The 16333-nt window shown below is 41.2% G+C and overlaps 1 protein-coding gene across 12 annotated transcripts in view; it reads left to right on the forward strand.

Annotated features, from left to right (window-relative positions):
- The window catches only part of adgrl2a (adhesion G protein-coupled receptor L2a), an 89233-nt gene that overhangs the window by 38022 nt on the left and 34878 nt on the right, over nucleotides 1–16333 (forward strand). For 11 of the 12 annotated variants that reach the window (XM_029500580.1, XM_029500581.1, XM_029500582.1 and 8 more), the window contains exon 4: nucleotides 10208–10317. In XM_029500580.1, coding sequence (XP_029356440.1) covers nucleotides 10208–10317 — 110 coding nt within the window. Of the gene's footprint in view, nucleotides 1–10207; nucleotides 10318–15298; nucleotides 15314–16333 lie in introns of all 12 variants that reach the window. The other variant, XM_029500588.1, reaches the window with a different exon arrangement.

The raw sequence follows: 16333 nt of genomic DNA on the forward strand, positions 1-16333 counted from the left end.
ATAGTAAAACCAAACGTAAGTGTGGAGCGGTACAAAAAAAAGAAAAAGGCAAAGATAGGCTGTCAGCATCAATAACCCACAAGACATTAACGTTAGCACCAATACTGAGACAGCCGAACCTGAACGAAAGAGAATTAGAAACTCCATCATAACTTGGGAGGTGTGGCAGGCCTGATAAACAGAAAACAGAAGGTTTAAAAAAGAAAAAGTCAGAGAGACAAAGATCGCACGAATAAACTCACGATGGATGCCAAAGTCACATTTCAGAATATCACCAACAACATCCTCACAAAAACAAAGGTATGTTTTCCCTGAGCCTCCTCATCTGACATTATATAACTGCAGATCCAATTGTGCTTCCAGGAGCCGATTCTCTGCCTGTTGTAATTTACCCTGTTAAATACATTGCTCTGCAAATGTGCAATCTAGATTAAGGCTGCTAACGTTAGTCTATTACTGTTAGCTTTGTTTGGCCTTATTAGTGGAGCAGAGGCCCTTGTTCTTAGTGAAATCCATTAAGAGTGTGTGTGTGTGTGTGTGTGTGTGTGTGTGTGTGTGTGTGTGTGTGTGTGTGTGTGTGTGTGTGTGTGTGTGTGTGTAATAAAGCAACAGAGAGAACAAAACAAAACTAAATAAATGTGTGGGAGAGGTTTCATTAATTTTGGTCTAATAAGTTTAGATGTTAGAAATCCACTATGATGATTCACCGCTCAATCTGCTTCCAATAAATGTGTTTATTGTGATGATGTTGGAAACAATCATTGACCATCTACTTTAAAACCAATAGATCAGTAAATTAAATGTGTGTGTGTGTGTGTGTGTGTGTGTGTGTGTGTGTGTGTGTGTGTTTGTGTGCTGTGTCGTTAACTTTCTGTCTAGTCATTCACGTTTCCTGTTCTCTACTTATCTGCTCTAACTCCAGCGCAATTTTGTGACAAATGCTGTTTGCAATGTACATTTGTTAAACACTACATCTATTCAAGAGCTATAATTACTGCTTCTGTCATATTTACATTTTACATGCCAAACGTGTATTTGCTTTAATAAATACTGCCATAGATAAAGTTAAACAACAGAACAGAAAATAACTCAAACTCCTGCTTCACCAACTAAAATGATGTTCATGTTCAAGAATTAAAAATAGTCTTCAACAATACAATAATGTAATTGTAACACTAACAGGGATGATTCTGCACAGTTCACACATTCATTTGAGATATTTAGGGTAGAATTTGCTGCTAATACGTAAGAAATTTATGAAGCGGTAAAGCTGATTGTGTTCATTATTCAGTTAAATGGTCTGAATACGTCTTCAGCCATTTCTTTAACATCAGCCTCGTTCCATTCTGTGTTTGCCCTTCGTTGAATCCTGCCGCTGAGATGAAGGACAGGCACTTGCAGTAGCAGGGAGACGCTCCAGCACCGCCTCCTGAAGGCCTGCTGATTGATCGCTGACCACAGAGGTGCCCCACATTTTTAAAACCACTGTCCGTGTAGCTATCGCTCACGTGCAAAGAAGGATGATTTAGTGTGGAACACAAACTCGGCGGATGTCCGTGCTCTTGCCTCGGCAGGGTTCATCTGGCAGCACCGTATACATGAGACCTTATACAGACCAGTTGTCACATAGGTATGCCATCTGAGCCGAAGCGCACAGGATGGAATGACATATGAGTGTCACAGAGAGAGATATTGGACGGTATGAGACTGTCAGCAACTCTGGAAAGTCGCCTTGGGAAATAAAAAAAAAAAAAAATGAAATAAAGCAGTAGAGCCCTTGTATTCAGGGGGTTTATTGTCAAGCCCTATTTGATGAAGTCAGATAGCTGACTCACATTGTGTGTCTCAGAAGGCTGCAGCTCCTCTGCTCGCTGCTCGTGACCCTGTGTGTTACGCTGCCCTCGGCCTCGCACATACAAAAACAGCCCACTGAAGCACAAATACCGGCCCAGCAGGAGCCGCCCGACAACAAATCCCAAACAGTCCCGTCCAAACCGCTCCCTGCCAGCTCCCGTAGAGGACTCATGAGCGTATCCCGACAGCAGCAGAGGCCGCAGCTCAGATGTTATTTTAAACGTGTTTTTAGCATTTCAATGTCACTGTAGAACTATTGTGCTCAGAGCAAAGACACGAGATACGAGCGCTCTAAGGAAAAGTCCTGTGAGAGTCTCTCTCTCTGGTGCTGTGGTTCAGTAAAATCACACCAAAAGAATCTCACAAAAATTTACACCAGATACCACAAAAAGAAAATCAAGTCCTGAAAAAAAAATGATGGACAGATATTTACATGAAGTGCAAATACATTCAGATGAGAACTTTTTGAATGTGCCGAAGTTCCTGTGAGACGTAGCAGCATGTGTGAGAGCAGAGTGATGTTACTGACGTGAAAACGAACCACAGACTTGAAGATGTTCAGTTTGATTTCAATATATCATATATCATAATCAGAGCAGAAACTTAAAACAGTCTGCCGTCATGAAAATAGATTCAAGGACAGCTTGACGTCTACCCAAGATTGCATATGGGACTAATTAGTCATTTTCTTCCCTCACTCCCTCGTCAATTTATTTACAGGAATGGGCTAAAATAGGAAGCAAATGTAATGAAACAATAGCTCAGCTGCCAAAAATGATTACTGTCAAACAAGAAACATGGTGATTTTTTTAGATTTTTTTTATTTTCTTGGACTATTAGGATTACAGTGTTTGTTTCATCGCTGCAGGATCCAAGTCCATCACTTCTCAACAAGTCAAAACTTTGGTCTGCGGCTCCTGCTGAGGAGAACCAGCTGAAAGTTTCCATATGTGGGACACACCCCCACACACACACACACACACACACACACACACGCTGTATGGAAAAAAAAATACTATTTCCTACTGTACAGTCTTCATCAATAACGGACTGAAGTGCCAAAAATATTTGTTGCTATAATTACCCCGGCCCACTAATTTAAGCATGTGGGAAAAATGTCATTAGCACTTGTGTGGAAGACTGTGTTCACTTTTTAAACATCCAAAATTGATTTGGTCCTGAAGTGTGGAGAATTGGATTGAAGCTTCACTGAGTTTGATAGATCCTGTTGGCACTCCAAGTTGTTTTTATATCTGGCTGGCATATTATATTCATGAGCACAATGATTTTATGAAAATAGCCTTAGGACTGTTGTGGCTCAATTAGAACATTCAGCTGCAAGCAATTAGTCGACTCAAGTGGGTGATAATCTGCTCAGGAATTTTTCACGTGGACACCTCCCCAGCAGATGTGAAACTGCATGGCAGCACAGTTTGAAATAATTAATTCATTGGTAGTAATATTCAGCCGGATGATTTTTCATGCTCTTCTTTGTAGGAATTGCACTTTTTAATAATTACATTTCCTGAAATGACGATAATGATAATGATTGCAGCCACAACTCGTTCTAAGCACCATGGAAATATCTACCACATTTAAATGTGTTTGGAAAAAGTTAATGTTATTTTGTAATAAATCCAGTTGCACATGCACAAATCATGTAGCGCTTAGCTGTTATTGATTTAGACGTGACCAGCAGTCCTTATCGGAGCAGTTTGAGGAGGAGTAAATATGACAGTGACACATCTTGACTAATAAGCCTCACAAAAACGAACATATTGAGATATGCAATATGAATAAGTGGCTTCCATCCATTGATTTTTCTATGACTAACAAGCTCCATTGTAAGTATTCAATGGCAAAGTCATTGATTGCTGTAACATATCATGGACGGGTCCCACCATGCTTGTGGCTCATGGGTGATCCAAAGAGTGTATCATTAACAGGAGTGATCAATGCAGACGGCTCTCTAACAGAGGACATAAAATTCATCCGTGGGGGGATTAACAGACAGCACTGAAGTGGACTGAGCTGATTTTCATCATTAATCATTAATTAATCGTCAAGAAAATGATCATCACCAGTCATCTGTGGCCATAAAAAAAAAAAAGGTCAAATTTTATGTCTCGGCAGCTTGTGATGGATTTAATTTTTAATTGTTATTTTTTACAAATTTTTTAAAGTTAATTGGCGAGGTGACGGCTGAATTGCAACTTTGAAATGACCCAGAGATATTAGAATGTAATCCACGCCATGAGTTGTTGTCAATAAAAGGGAGGAAGTTGTGGAGGCTGAATGATGCCGCTTTACACTATTTATATCAGTGACAGGACTGCTTGCAGGGCTCTTACAGGAGCTCCATTGTTGCTGCCTGACAGCACGCTGCCTTTTTCTCCCCCTTTGTAAACACAGTCTTAGTATTTATTTAAAGCACAGCAGATTAAGATTTCATAGAGATCCAGATTCAGCTTCACACACAAACCATTAAAATGCTGGATAGTCAATATCAATGCATTAAAACTTATGAAATCAAATAAAGTAAATGACTTTTCGTGTTTTCAAAATATGTGGAAATTGTTACAGAGACTGAAAAGTTCTGTTTCTTGAATAACAGGCTCAGCAGTAAATTCATCATTTCTGCTCTGGAAGCTTTTCCTTAAACATCTCTGTTTGCTTTAGACAACGTTGCAAATAGAAAACCAATAGTGGTTTGTAGTGATCCGCATCACATGTTTTTTTGTGTTTGCGTGTTTTTAGCATCAACCGGAGAAACGACTTTGGTCTTACAGCTATTTAATTGGCTGCATCAGTCAAATGTAGACGTTATTGACAGCCAGTCAGTCTGAGCGCCATGAAATAGAAAATGACTTAGCCTCCGTTCGGCAGTATTAATCTTCTCGATAATGTGCGTAAGAATCTCGTACATTGACCTGTCACGGTATTCACCTTTAATTGAGTCTGACGCTGAAGCTCCAGGACATTATCGTGGATGTTTTTAAAGCCAGTCCTGAGTATCTTCTTCTCTGTGCCCGTTACCTTCCCCTCTTTCATAAAGGTCGCATTTCAACCTGCCGAATGTCACAATAGCATTTCCATTGACCTCAGTGGCAGGACGGTACGTGTGTGCTGCTTAAAAAAAAAAAAAATCAATAGCTGATGGACGGATGTGAGACGGACAGTGCTCCTCCGCAGCTCTCTAAGAGACTGGGACCCCCCCAGTTTAGCACCGCTTGCTGCTCCAGTAAATATAAGATAAACACAAGCATGTGACAGTAATTATACGTTTCTGGGATGTCCCACCCGGATATTGGGTCAGACTCACGCTGAAAGCAGGATGCTAATGGTTAATTTGTAATGACCTATTTCCTGAAACATTATTGGGCCACCCCCTTAGAAAATGCTCTAAATATACTGATATTGAGAGCGATTATACCTTTAACATGTATATGGAGTGTGCGCTGGTGTGTTTTTGTGTGTGTGTGTATGTGCGTGTCCTGTTTGCAACAGATTGTTTCCTTTACTGCCATTCTGTGGCCCTGGAAATGATTTAATTTTTCAATGGCCTGTCTGCTATCAACAGGCCTGCCTCTTGAGAGAGATGTCTGCCTTGATAATTGTGCCATGAACCTCATCAGCATTTCAGATGAAATGGAGCTAGACGGGTCACTTTGAGTTTAAGAGATGCTAATTTGATTGAAATTCAAACTGGGAGCACCACGAAGTAGATTGAGCCTTTTTCTGTAATGTGCTCTCCTCACTCATGTCGCCTTTCTCCTCCAGTTACACAGCGATTGTTATTTTGGTTTAGCTGTTTGTTGTTTTTTTCTGCTGCTGCTGTTATTTTTTATATCATGAATTCAAAGCGGCTGCTTCGGCTTCCTTGACTCTGTGGTGCAGAGGATAGAAAATGAGACTGTGGGGGCAAAGCGATCCGGGATTTGGCTTCTTATCCTTAGTTTAACTGGTCACATCGCATCAGCAACTTTCCCGTTGAATATTGATGTATACAATCAAAGTGAAGCAATTCAGTACGTTACACGTGAACTGGCAGTTTGCTCGAGCGATCCTTCACTCAGGAGACTGGCTCTCTTCTTGACCAATTGATAACTGGATTTTTTTTTTTTTTTTTTTTTTAAGTAAAACTAATATTGATTTGAAAGACAGTCCAATATTTGTCTATACAAGTTTTAAAAATGTTTTTAAAGAACCAAGATGTTATTTCACAGTTAATTATGTTCTCCTGAGGTAAACTCTGCATTGATAACAAGTTACTTCACTTTGGATATTTATATTTGTGAATTATATTAAAAGGAGGGTTGCACATACAAATAAAGGTCTCTGTGTGTGTTATACATGTTTAAAGGGATCTACCGGCTAAAATGACATTTTATCTCTTCGGAGAAATGATGATGATTTTAGAGAATTTTATTAGCAATTTATTATTCATTTAGTACATTATCCTCATGCCCAATTATTCCGCCGGCATGCTTCATGATGGCGGTGGATAAGGTTAAATTGTACGTGGATGCACGGTATCAGGAAGGCTATCATTTACACCGTGTTGGCATCGTGTCCCTTTGTCAGCACAGAGTGTCAACTGCTGACGAAGGGAAGCTGAGTGCTTTTTAAAGGAGATTTACATCAAATCCAAGCAGCATTTTCTATGACACTCTAATTGTACTAATGTCTGCCGCTCCCAAAAAGGTCAGAGATGTGATGGGATTACATTTGGAATACTTCAGTGTGATTAAAAGGCCGGTGGGGGAAATGAAGGCAATCAATGCAGAAAGGGGCTTCTCCGCCTGTTTTCCTTTGTTTTATCAAAAAAAAAAGAAAAAAAAAAGTAAAATTACAGATTATAGCTGGCATTCTGATTGTCAATAAATATGGTTGTAAACATCAGATAGGTAATAAAACAAAAATCAGAAGTGAAATTAGCGAAATGATATAGTATTATCTACACCTCCAGTGCTGCTCATCATCGTGCATCTTATTCAGGATTGGACTATTTTATTTAATAACTTGTGTACAGTGGAGCCAAATTCTTAAAGACATGAACTGTGCATCTTCTACACAGATTTAATTGTATATTTTCTTTGACACGAGCTTAGACTGAAACACCAGCAGACAATAAGATTACATCCCAGCCCAGTTTTGACTTTTCCTACAAGCTCATTATTCTTTCTCTTGCATTGCGAGATAAAATAAATTAATAATATTTCCACTTTTGCTGCAGTAAAATCCTGTTGAGCAGTCTAGGTATTTATAGAAATATAATGTTTCACTCTGGAGAAAAGTGGAGAAAAGCTTCCTTTGACTTAATATTCATTATGTACATGATTATGGCTATATTACTATATAGCCTCAGACTATCAAAAGATAGTCAGAGATATCATATTTTACATGTATTTAATTAGTGTGCACTTTGAGACCTGTGCCCTGACAGGCCCAAAAATCTGAACTTTTTATGGGAAGAATTTCAATTACATGCTCTCCCGCAATCCGAGAGTTGGGTCTACGCATAGAAGAAGTCATTAGGGCCTTTTCAATTGGTCTCCGGAGACGCCCGAGGTTTCGCAGATGAGACGGAATCAGAGTCGCACAATCTCATAGATCAGGGCGCTCCGGCTCCACAGCTCTAAAATTAGAGCAATATATCAGGAAGAACTATCAACACTTATGTCAACATTGTTCCCAAAGAAATATGAGATATTTTTTCCCCTGTGCTTATGTCCTGTTGTTTAATAGATTTGCCTGAGAAACAGTGGCAGGTCTGTGTCTCATTAGTGTCATGAATTTTATTTTTGATATCATTCTGTTTCATGCGCCTGGATATAAACCATACATTCATTTCCCAGTCTCATTGGAATCTGTTAGATAAAGCACTATAATTTATATTACTCCTGCATCATATGCTTATGCATGAGCAAACGGGACAGAATCATCAAAGTGACCATATAATATATGGGAGGTACTGCGGCGTCATGAAATATTGCACAAACAAAAAAGAACAGCAGAGCATTGTGGGTGCCGCTTGAGACGTGTGGTTTAATTCCAAAATAGTAATTCATTTCCATAAAAACAAACACAATATGCTAATATTTTCATCTGTTGCCGCACGTGAAAGTCATTAATAAAGAGAAACGCCCCTTGAGACGTTCACTAAACGCAGATGCACATGCAGAGACATAAATGTGCTTTATTAAGTTATCATGTGATTTAATACACAGTTTGAGTGTTGCATTACAAAGGAATTTAAATAAACTTAAATATATTAGCTTTTTTTAAACATCATGTCGCTACATCTATATATTGTCCAAACAAAAACTGCTCAGTGGAATGTGTTTAGGAGGGGAAAGCTGATAAAAACAGAGCAGCAGACAGAGGAAGGTATAATGGAAGCATTGTTGTTTCGTTCTGGACCATCTGTACGGGTTTCATGCACAGTGGAACCTTACAGATGGTCCAGAATGTGGAGGTGCGTCTGGTTTTCTTTAGACCTCCTCAGTCCAGACTGCGTAATGTTTGTGCCTCCCCGAGCTGCTAACTACCCTCAGAGCGGGGGCGTCTTCGAAAACTCATCTGCGCCGAGAGCCTTTAACACCCTAACATGCCTAAATCACTTGCCGCGCTCTTCTTTACCTGAACTCCTCGACCTTCGTCTCATTGGGCAGATTTACTGCTTGGCGCTCTCTCAGAGGTCTCTCACTGTACTGAATGTTAATGTTAAACCAAATGGCTAATTCCGTTTGCTGCCATCAGTGAGTTTTTAATTTGAGCACAGGAGCCGTTTGATTAAGTTGCCGGGTGTATTTTTTGTGCACGCTGAGCTGCTATGCAGCTAAATTGCGGCTGTTTTCAGTCTGAAATCTTCACAGCACCGAGTTCCAGTCCGTTGTGTCTGTTCAGTGTTATGCACCTCAAGAGAAACCAACTCCCCACTGTTCCACCGCGCCACCTAATATTATATTAATAACATTTGGGCTCAAAGCAGTGATTACCTCAGCAGCCCAAAGCAAAGGCAAAAACCCAAAGCACAACACAATGCAACCAGTAATACATTTTCCAATGATCTGCTGCAAATGGGCACACAGGTCTGCGATAAGAAGAAACAAATATCATCTGAGGTCCCCGCTAAATCAGCAGAACCGTTATTGATCCGGCTCCGCACATTGCCAATAGAATTTTAAGTTCCCTCGGTAGCAAATACGGCTTGCTGTGGGTTCTGATGCCATCACGACTGCAGCAGGACCAACGGTTGGTTACCTGCGACCCCCCCCCACTTAGGATGTCTGCTCTCCAGATGTTAGGCAGAGACCAGAATTAACTTTTGACACAGCAGCCAGGGGCCTGGTGAAAAGGCAAAATAAATACATACAGACTAAATAATTAACCTCAGCTCTGATGAGCGTTTCGGTATTTTTCTGCCCTTCTGGGTCTAAAATCATGGTGTCGGAGGTGGTAATCATTAATGAGACCTTTGGTGGCATTTTGGGTGCAAATTCGAGAGGCTCATCCAGCTACTCAGCATGTAGACCCATTCAGAGAAGGAGCTGAGATCAATAAGTCGGGACTTTTGAATAAAACACACAGGCTTTGTTTATCCCATGCAAATGCCCCCAACAGCCACCAATGGGGTCAGGTGAGGTGTGTGTGGCGGTGGGGGGGTAAAATCACATGAGGTCCTCGTGCAATTGTCCAACGGGGTGGATAAACCCTTATCTCATTTTTTTGCATTGATTCCTGCACATGTAATCTACAATTAATTCAGCTCTAACCGCAAGAAAGAAGTTATGTTAAAAACACACACTAACACATACTAACACACACAGATAGGCAGGGGGGGGGGCTGAATCGATTTGATCCCAAAAATTGGGGACCAAATTGAAGCTCAGTCAAATCGAAGAAAAACTTTCTGTAAGTGAAAGATTCATTCAGAAGCCCAAATCGGCCGGTTATTGTTATTGCATTACAGCGAAGGGGGCTGTTTGGATTTTTCCATCATTCACACAGATTATCTGAATCCTTCAAAACACATTTAGAACTGTACAGCGCACAAAGGGCCTCTTTTGCACTGCACGCACAGCCCAGAAGACCCAGTGCACAGTTGAAATCAATAGTTGCTTGATTGTTCGACAGCCAAATTGCCTTTCTGTGTGATAACAGCACCATTAATTGTGCTATGAACTTCCTCGTTGGTGGATTTGAGATACCGAAAAAGGAGTCTGCGCTCTCTGTTCAACGTTTTTGACACGTTTGATGCTTTCTGTGATTTGCTTTATCCCCGAAAACCAACGGCGACGGTGTGTCCGACGACAAGAGGTTAACGTGTTTCTGTCGTCGCTCCCGACAGGTGCAACAATCGGACTCAGTGCATCGTGATCACGGGCTCTGACGTCTTCCCCGACCCCTGCCCAGGAACCTACAAATACCTGGAGGTCCAGTATGAGTGTGTGCCCTACAGTAAGTATGACCCTTCTGTCATGAATTGAGCTTTCCCTCCCCACTTTCACATCCCCAGTCCCTCTCTCTTTGTCTCCGCCCCCTCACTCTCTCTCTTCCTGACATGTCACATCCGGTCTTATTCCCTCCCTCTGCCTTGTTCAGACAGTCTGCTGATCTCATCTGCAACACCTTCCAGCACCATTTTCCTCCATCTGTAACACACACCTGTGAAGTTTTCAGCCTGTGGTCCTTTTCTGTGCCGCCTTTATTATTGACGTGCTGACCGTTTTTCCAGAGGATCCACGAGCCCGGCTGTGTGCGAGCAGAGTGCAGGGAGGGTAGACTCAGTTGTGCTGACTCTCCGTTGATGACAAGCGGGTGTTTCATTACTCAAGTCTTGCACGGAGAAGTCTATCAAGCGATAAAAGCAGATCACCTTGATGGCTTAGTACACACCCATCCAACAGGTGCTGAAACATGTTAACAGATGTTTCATTATGTAACAGAACAGAACGGCTCCACGCGTAAGTCAACAAGGTAATATTTCATCGAAAGAGATAGTGTTAACATTTTGTCTCCTCCGTGGATGCTAAAATATTCATTGCCATTGAGCTCCCAAACAATCTTTAGATTGGCCTTTGCATTAAAATTCCCCTTTGTCCTTTAAGCTGCCATGTTCATTTGCAATTTGTGGAGGAAATTCCCCGGTGTAACCTTTACAAACTGATTAATGGCAAAGATTTAGATGAATTGCCAGAATCACTAATCAGGTAGAATTGAAATAATTGGAGTGGGAGCGATGGGATGATAGTATTCTGCAGCTCTCGTAGTCTCAAATAAGTTTTTTGCACGCTGACATTGATGCTGCCGTAAGATTTTTCTCCGCTTTGAATTCAGAGGGAAATATGAACAATGTGCTTTTGTTCAACAGCACGTTTTCATATTTAACACATCACTTCTGTGTTGCTCATTACCGGCCATCGCACCCGTCCCAGCTCGCAGCCTCAGCGCTGAATCCGAATGAGTTAGTGAACATCATTAGATGGTGAAACTCATTACACCTTAAAGGTTAACCTATCCAAGGCTTTGAGGACCTGTAATTAAAAATGGAATAAGCAATGAGTATTTCAGCCACCTTATTGAGCAAATTCAAATTCTTCAGCTTCTCCCTTAAACACCTCACTGCTTGTTGTTGGTGGGTTGTTTTTGTTGTTTGGTTTGTTTGTTTTTTTGTTTTTGTTTTTGTTTTTTTTTTTTTGGCTTTTGCTTCTTCCTTTGTTTTTCTTTTTACCTGCCTTATGGTTAAGTGAAGTATTGATCCTATGTCTTGCTGTGTTACCTCAAACCTTAATAGTAGGATTAGCCTCAAGGTGCACTCATGTCCGCACACTGTTGTGATTGTCTTCTGCCTCCATCAAAGAGAGCGTGCTGAAAAATAAACTTATGCACAAAGACTCCCAGCTCCGGCCGAGTCTGCCTCACCAAAAAAAAAAAAAAAAAAGATATTCCCAACAGATCCTCACTTCACTCTAAGCCGTTTCAAACATACGTGTCTGTAGCCCCGTCTTTTTGCTTCTCAAGGTCCATGCCCCACCAGAATAGGACCAGGAACACAGAATGTATCCTATCGCAGCTGCCCCGGTAAGTGCTTAGTGTTCTCCTGGTCTAGTCCAGTCCACACAAGCCCAGTCCAGACATTCCCACTCAAGTGCTGTTGTAAACTGTCATAGATTGTGATTTATTGGCAAGTTCTGTGTTTTGTTGCTTTCCTCCTACCGATCCTTTTGTCTCCTCTTCCCCCAAAATAAGAATTATCACACCCCAGATCATTTTATAGAGGCTCATGCAGGAAAAAAAACAGGCCATCATAGCAGAAGATTTACTGAGCTTTCCCACACCGGAGCAAACTTTTCCGTTTTTTAGATGCCATCTCAAAGACCAAAGCCTGACCACACTTCCCTAGTTTGCTGATGGAATAGCTCATATGCCAAACACCACGATTAGTGATTAAAAAAAAAACATCGCAGCGAATCAGGAGCTTCAGCTCGCCCGGATTTGCTGGGATACAAGACTTGAGAAGTTGTTTTACAAGAAAACGTATTAAATCTCCATTAAGCTGATCAACGACCAGACCGCAGACAGCGCCCTCATTTTGACTGCTGACTGCTGCCCCTTAAAGCCTGTACAGCAAACAGCGTAATATGACGCACAGTTGTTGTTGTTGTTGTTGGTTGTTTTGTTTTTTTTGGGGGGGGGCACCAACTGAATATGATGTGGTGTTTTCATTTATTCATTCTATTGTCTGGTCTGCACCTTTTTGCGTAGTCTCACATGCAATTTTGGATTTTCTGTGCAAGTGGTCTCTGCAACAAGTTGCCTACATTTCCTCCATTCCCATCCTTTTGGCTTCATAATTTGGTCCTTGTCATGAACTGCCCTCATTAGCGACATTATCTTCATGTACCAGCCAAAGAAGTAAATTTCGCCTTCACCTGGCACTGAGTCACCCGCTGAATTGGCTCCAGTAATAGCTCCGATTGGGCAGCATAAAAGCCAGGACATTTCTTCATTAGGCCTGTTCTGTGTGAGCTATATTGAAATGGTGAGGGGAAAAAAATCCATCCCTATCCTACCGCTTTTCTTTTATTTTTTTTATTATAAAACTGTAGAGTTGTTCCAGTGGGCATAAATAGTCTTCAGTGCTCATTATTTTCATCACATGCTCATGCAAATAAACCCTCAGTTCCGTGTGACAGTGGTGGCCAGATTATGAAAACTGAAGTTAAGCTGCAACAGCATGAGCTTCAAGCCCCCTTCAGTCTTTTTTTTTTTTTTTTTTATCCCTTATTTTGATTCAGTGTAGTTTCACATGAAGCTTTAATTGAACGCCGGCTGAATCTCCTGACATCCATCCTTATCTAGATGGAGCACCTGATTATTAGCAATGGTAATTAATAGTCATTATTTGGCTGTTAATAGTTCGTAGTTTGTAGGAAGCAGGAATTCCCTGGGAAGTCTAGAGCAGTCTCCGGGGTTAGTGTGGGTCGGGATGTGTGTCATGTTTGGTGGTTTTAATGTTGTTGTATTCAAAGTGACTGACTCTCTTCCCTGTGCAATCTGCAGGAAACTTCCTCGGCTTTCTGACTCACTGTCTTCATCCTCTGATCGATTTCTGACCACACTGTTTGCTGTTTCCAATTTTAAATTTCCACAAACACCATCAGGTGTTTTCCTCTCCTTTTCCAGATCCCCCCCCCCCCCCTCTCTCTCTTTGTCCTCTTCCTGGCTCCTTTATTTAATGCGGCCGAGGCAGCGTCTGAGAACTGGACTAACGTGTTTGCTTCCTGTCCATGTTTGACTTCATAGTTAGCTGGGAGAGATTTGAATTCCTTCTGCAGAATGCTGTGCGTTTATTTACGGATCCCTCTGAATCTCCTCTTGCTCCTGAAGCCTTGGTCAGCAGAGTCAATTCTGATATGAGCTGCCATTGATTGGAGTGTATGATTGATCAAAGTATCCAAATGGAGCAAAGTGGTCTGAAATATATACATTTAGTATTTCAAAGTAAGAGCCTCCACATTGGGAGGACGTCTACTGTCGGCACCTGTGAGATTAACATCAGTACAGATTTTGTATCGTCAGAAGAACACACCTCAGATGAGAAGAAATGTTCTTTCTATGCCCAAGAAGTTTTATAACATTTAAAATCAATACACAACATTTGTTGCAATCATACTTTTCTGGGGCCTCAATGAACACACAGTGAGAACAATTGTTATTGAATGACTGCGTTAATCTTCCTGCGATGCCGACGGGGAAGTAAATAAACAGCGAGCAGAGCGGCCTGACCAAGACTTCACGCTCACCTGAGAGATCTTTTTGAATGTTCAGTCTTATTGTGGTGGTTAATAATAAGATGGTTCTTTTCATGCAATGCTAATGTGCGTGGTTCTTTTTGAACTTTGTTTACTCTTTAAGTGTTGTGTGATTTTGTTTTCCATGAAGCCAACACTGACCTGACTGATGAATGGACAATGATCATGAAGTCGTTTTCGACAGATATGAATGAGGAATTGGAAAATAACAAAGTGTTGCCTAATATTAAGTGCATGTTTGAACAGTGAGAGCTCACAGTCTATATTTGAATATTTTGCTCCACTGACTTACACTGATTGCTGTTTCTTTGATAAGGCCACGGATAGTTTGTTTTTTTCTGCATATGAGTGAGATTAGTATGATACTAACATTTGTTACTGGTAGTCAGGTGTGACGTTGGTACATTAAGGAATGACATTTTTCCTCATTTTACTTGTTTTAAAGGATAAAAATGCACCAAAGATGGATCAGCTGTGACTCTTTTTTTAACTTTATTTATACATATATATTTATAAAATAACAGCTGTGTTTTTCCTAGATTTTGGCCCGGTTCGTGGTGGTGGGTAGATTTAGATCATAAATCTTGGTTTGGCATTTCAAACAGACCAAAGTCACGTAGAGTGAAATTATGTTTAACTGACGTTATGCAGTAAATCACAGTTTGCTGCTGTAACATCCACAGAGTCTGAGAAAACGGGTTTATTTATCCACAACCCCATTTACAAAATTAATAAATCAAGTCTCTTGACTTGTCTGAGTATCAAACGTTTTCTTTGTGGATGTCAGACACTGAACCTGACTGAAGTTGTGCAGTCTGTCATATGAAATGATCCATCTGCCACCGTGCTCCGAAGCCGTAGTATAAAACGGGCCACACTAACGAATGTGATTAGCCCGATCTCAGTGTTTTAACTGACCCTTTTTCTTTTAAGGACGGGACGGTGACGGCTGTGTGACGGCTTTCTCTAAACTTCCCTGCTCTCTCTGAACAGGTGTCCCTGTCTTTGTCCATGTCTCATAACCTGTTTCTGCATATGTAACCGTAGCGATGACAGTTAATTCATATTAATCTCTTTTTTTCCCCTTGCACCCCTTTCATTCTCTCTTCCAACGCTTAAAATAGAAGTGGAGCAAAAAGGTAAATAACAGACACGATCCAAACCCTAGCTCCTTGTTTTGTGGCATCTGGTTGTAAACTACCTATTTTCCCATGGTGGCCCCCACAAAACCCATCGCAGACGTTATCTGTAGAACCCCCCAGCTGTAACGTTAACGACAAGAAGAGAAGTAAGACTGGCCATAAAAGAAAAGACAGCACACACAAGCAGCCAAAAGATGTAAATGGGGGGGGGGGTGTATTGGCTGCAGTCCATAGGGGGCTTCCTCTTCTCATCCTCCCCGGGTGCTTTTTCTACTCAGCAGAATCTCATATTGCCTGGCTTCCAAACCCTTTTCCATAGCATGCCATGGTAACGGTGTTTCTTGGCCCCCTTTTTTAAACTATTGCTTTCTACTGCCCCCCCTACGTCCCCCCTCCGTCCCCCGTCCAACACTTGTCTCCACATTCTCACCTGACCACTTGCTGCTCTTCTCTCTCTTAATTCTTATGCCTCCTTATGCCTCAGAGCAACAGCCAACACACCTCAAGAGAACCCATAATGAAACTTTTTTTATTTTGGTTTATTTCTTTGTTTTTTGTTTTGTTGTTTGTTTTTTACTTTTTTACTTTTTCTTTTTCTTTTTTTTGTGGTTGTGACATTTGCACCACTCCGTAATGACGAGCCTCTCAGGTGCATAACCGTAGAAAAGGTGGTGTAACCAAGACACACATCTTAAGTACGAACACTCCGACTCCTGCTCTGTCATCACTTCTCCCGTCCGCTGCCATGTGACCTTAGTTGTTGTTTACAGGACTGATTGTTTTGTTCAGTTTTGTTTCTGTTCTTTTCCCCCTCATTTGTGTTCTACTCCCAACAGTAAATGTCTGAGGCCAAGCTTCTTTTTGTTTCAGACTACTTTATCTATACAAACATTATGCTTAATAACTTTCCTATTTCTTTTTTTCTTTCTTTCTATGCACAAAACCAAAATCCTTATGCTGCTTGTGAATATTGGCCATAGCTGGTAGTTGTGTTTGGGCCACTCCTCGTGGAAAACC

The sequence above is a fragment of the Echeneis naucrates genome, chromosome 4 (genome assembly GCF_900963305.1).
Source record: "Echeneis naucrates chromosome 4, fEcheNa1.1, whole genome shotgun sequence".
Classification (NCBI taxonomy): Eukaryota; Metazoa; Chordata; class Actinopteri; order Carangiformes; family Echeneidae; genus Echeneis; species Echeneis naucrates.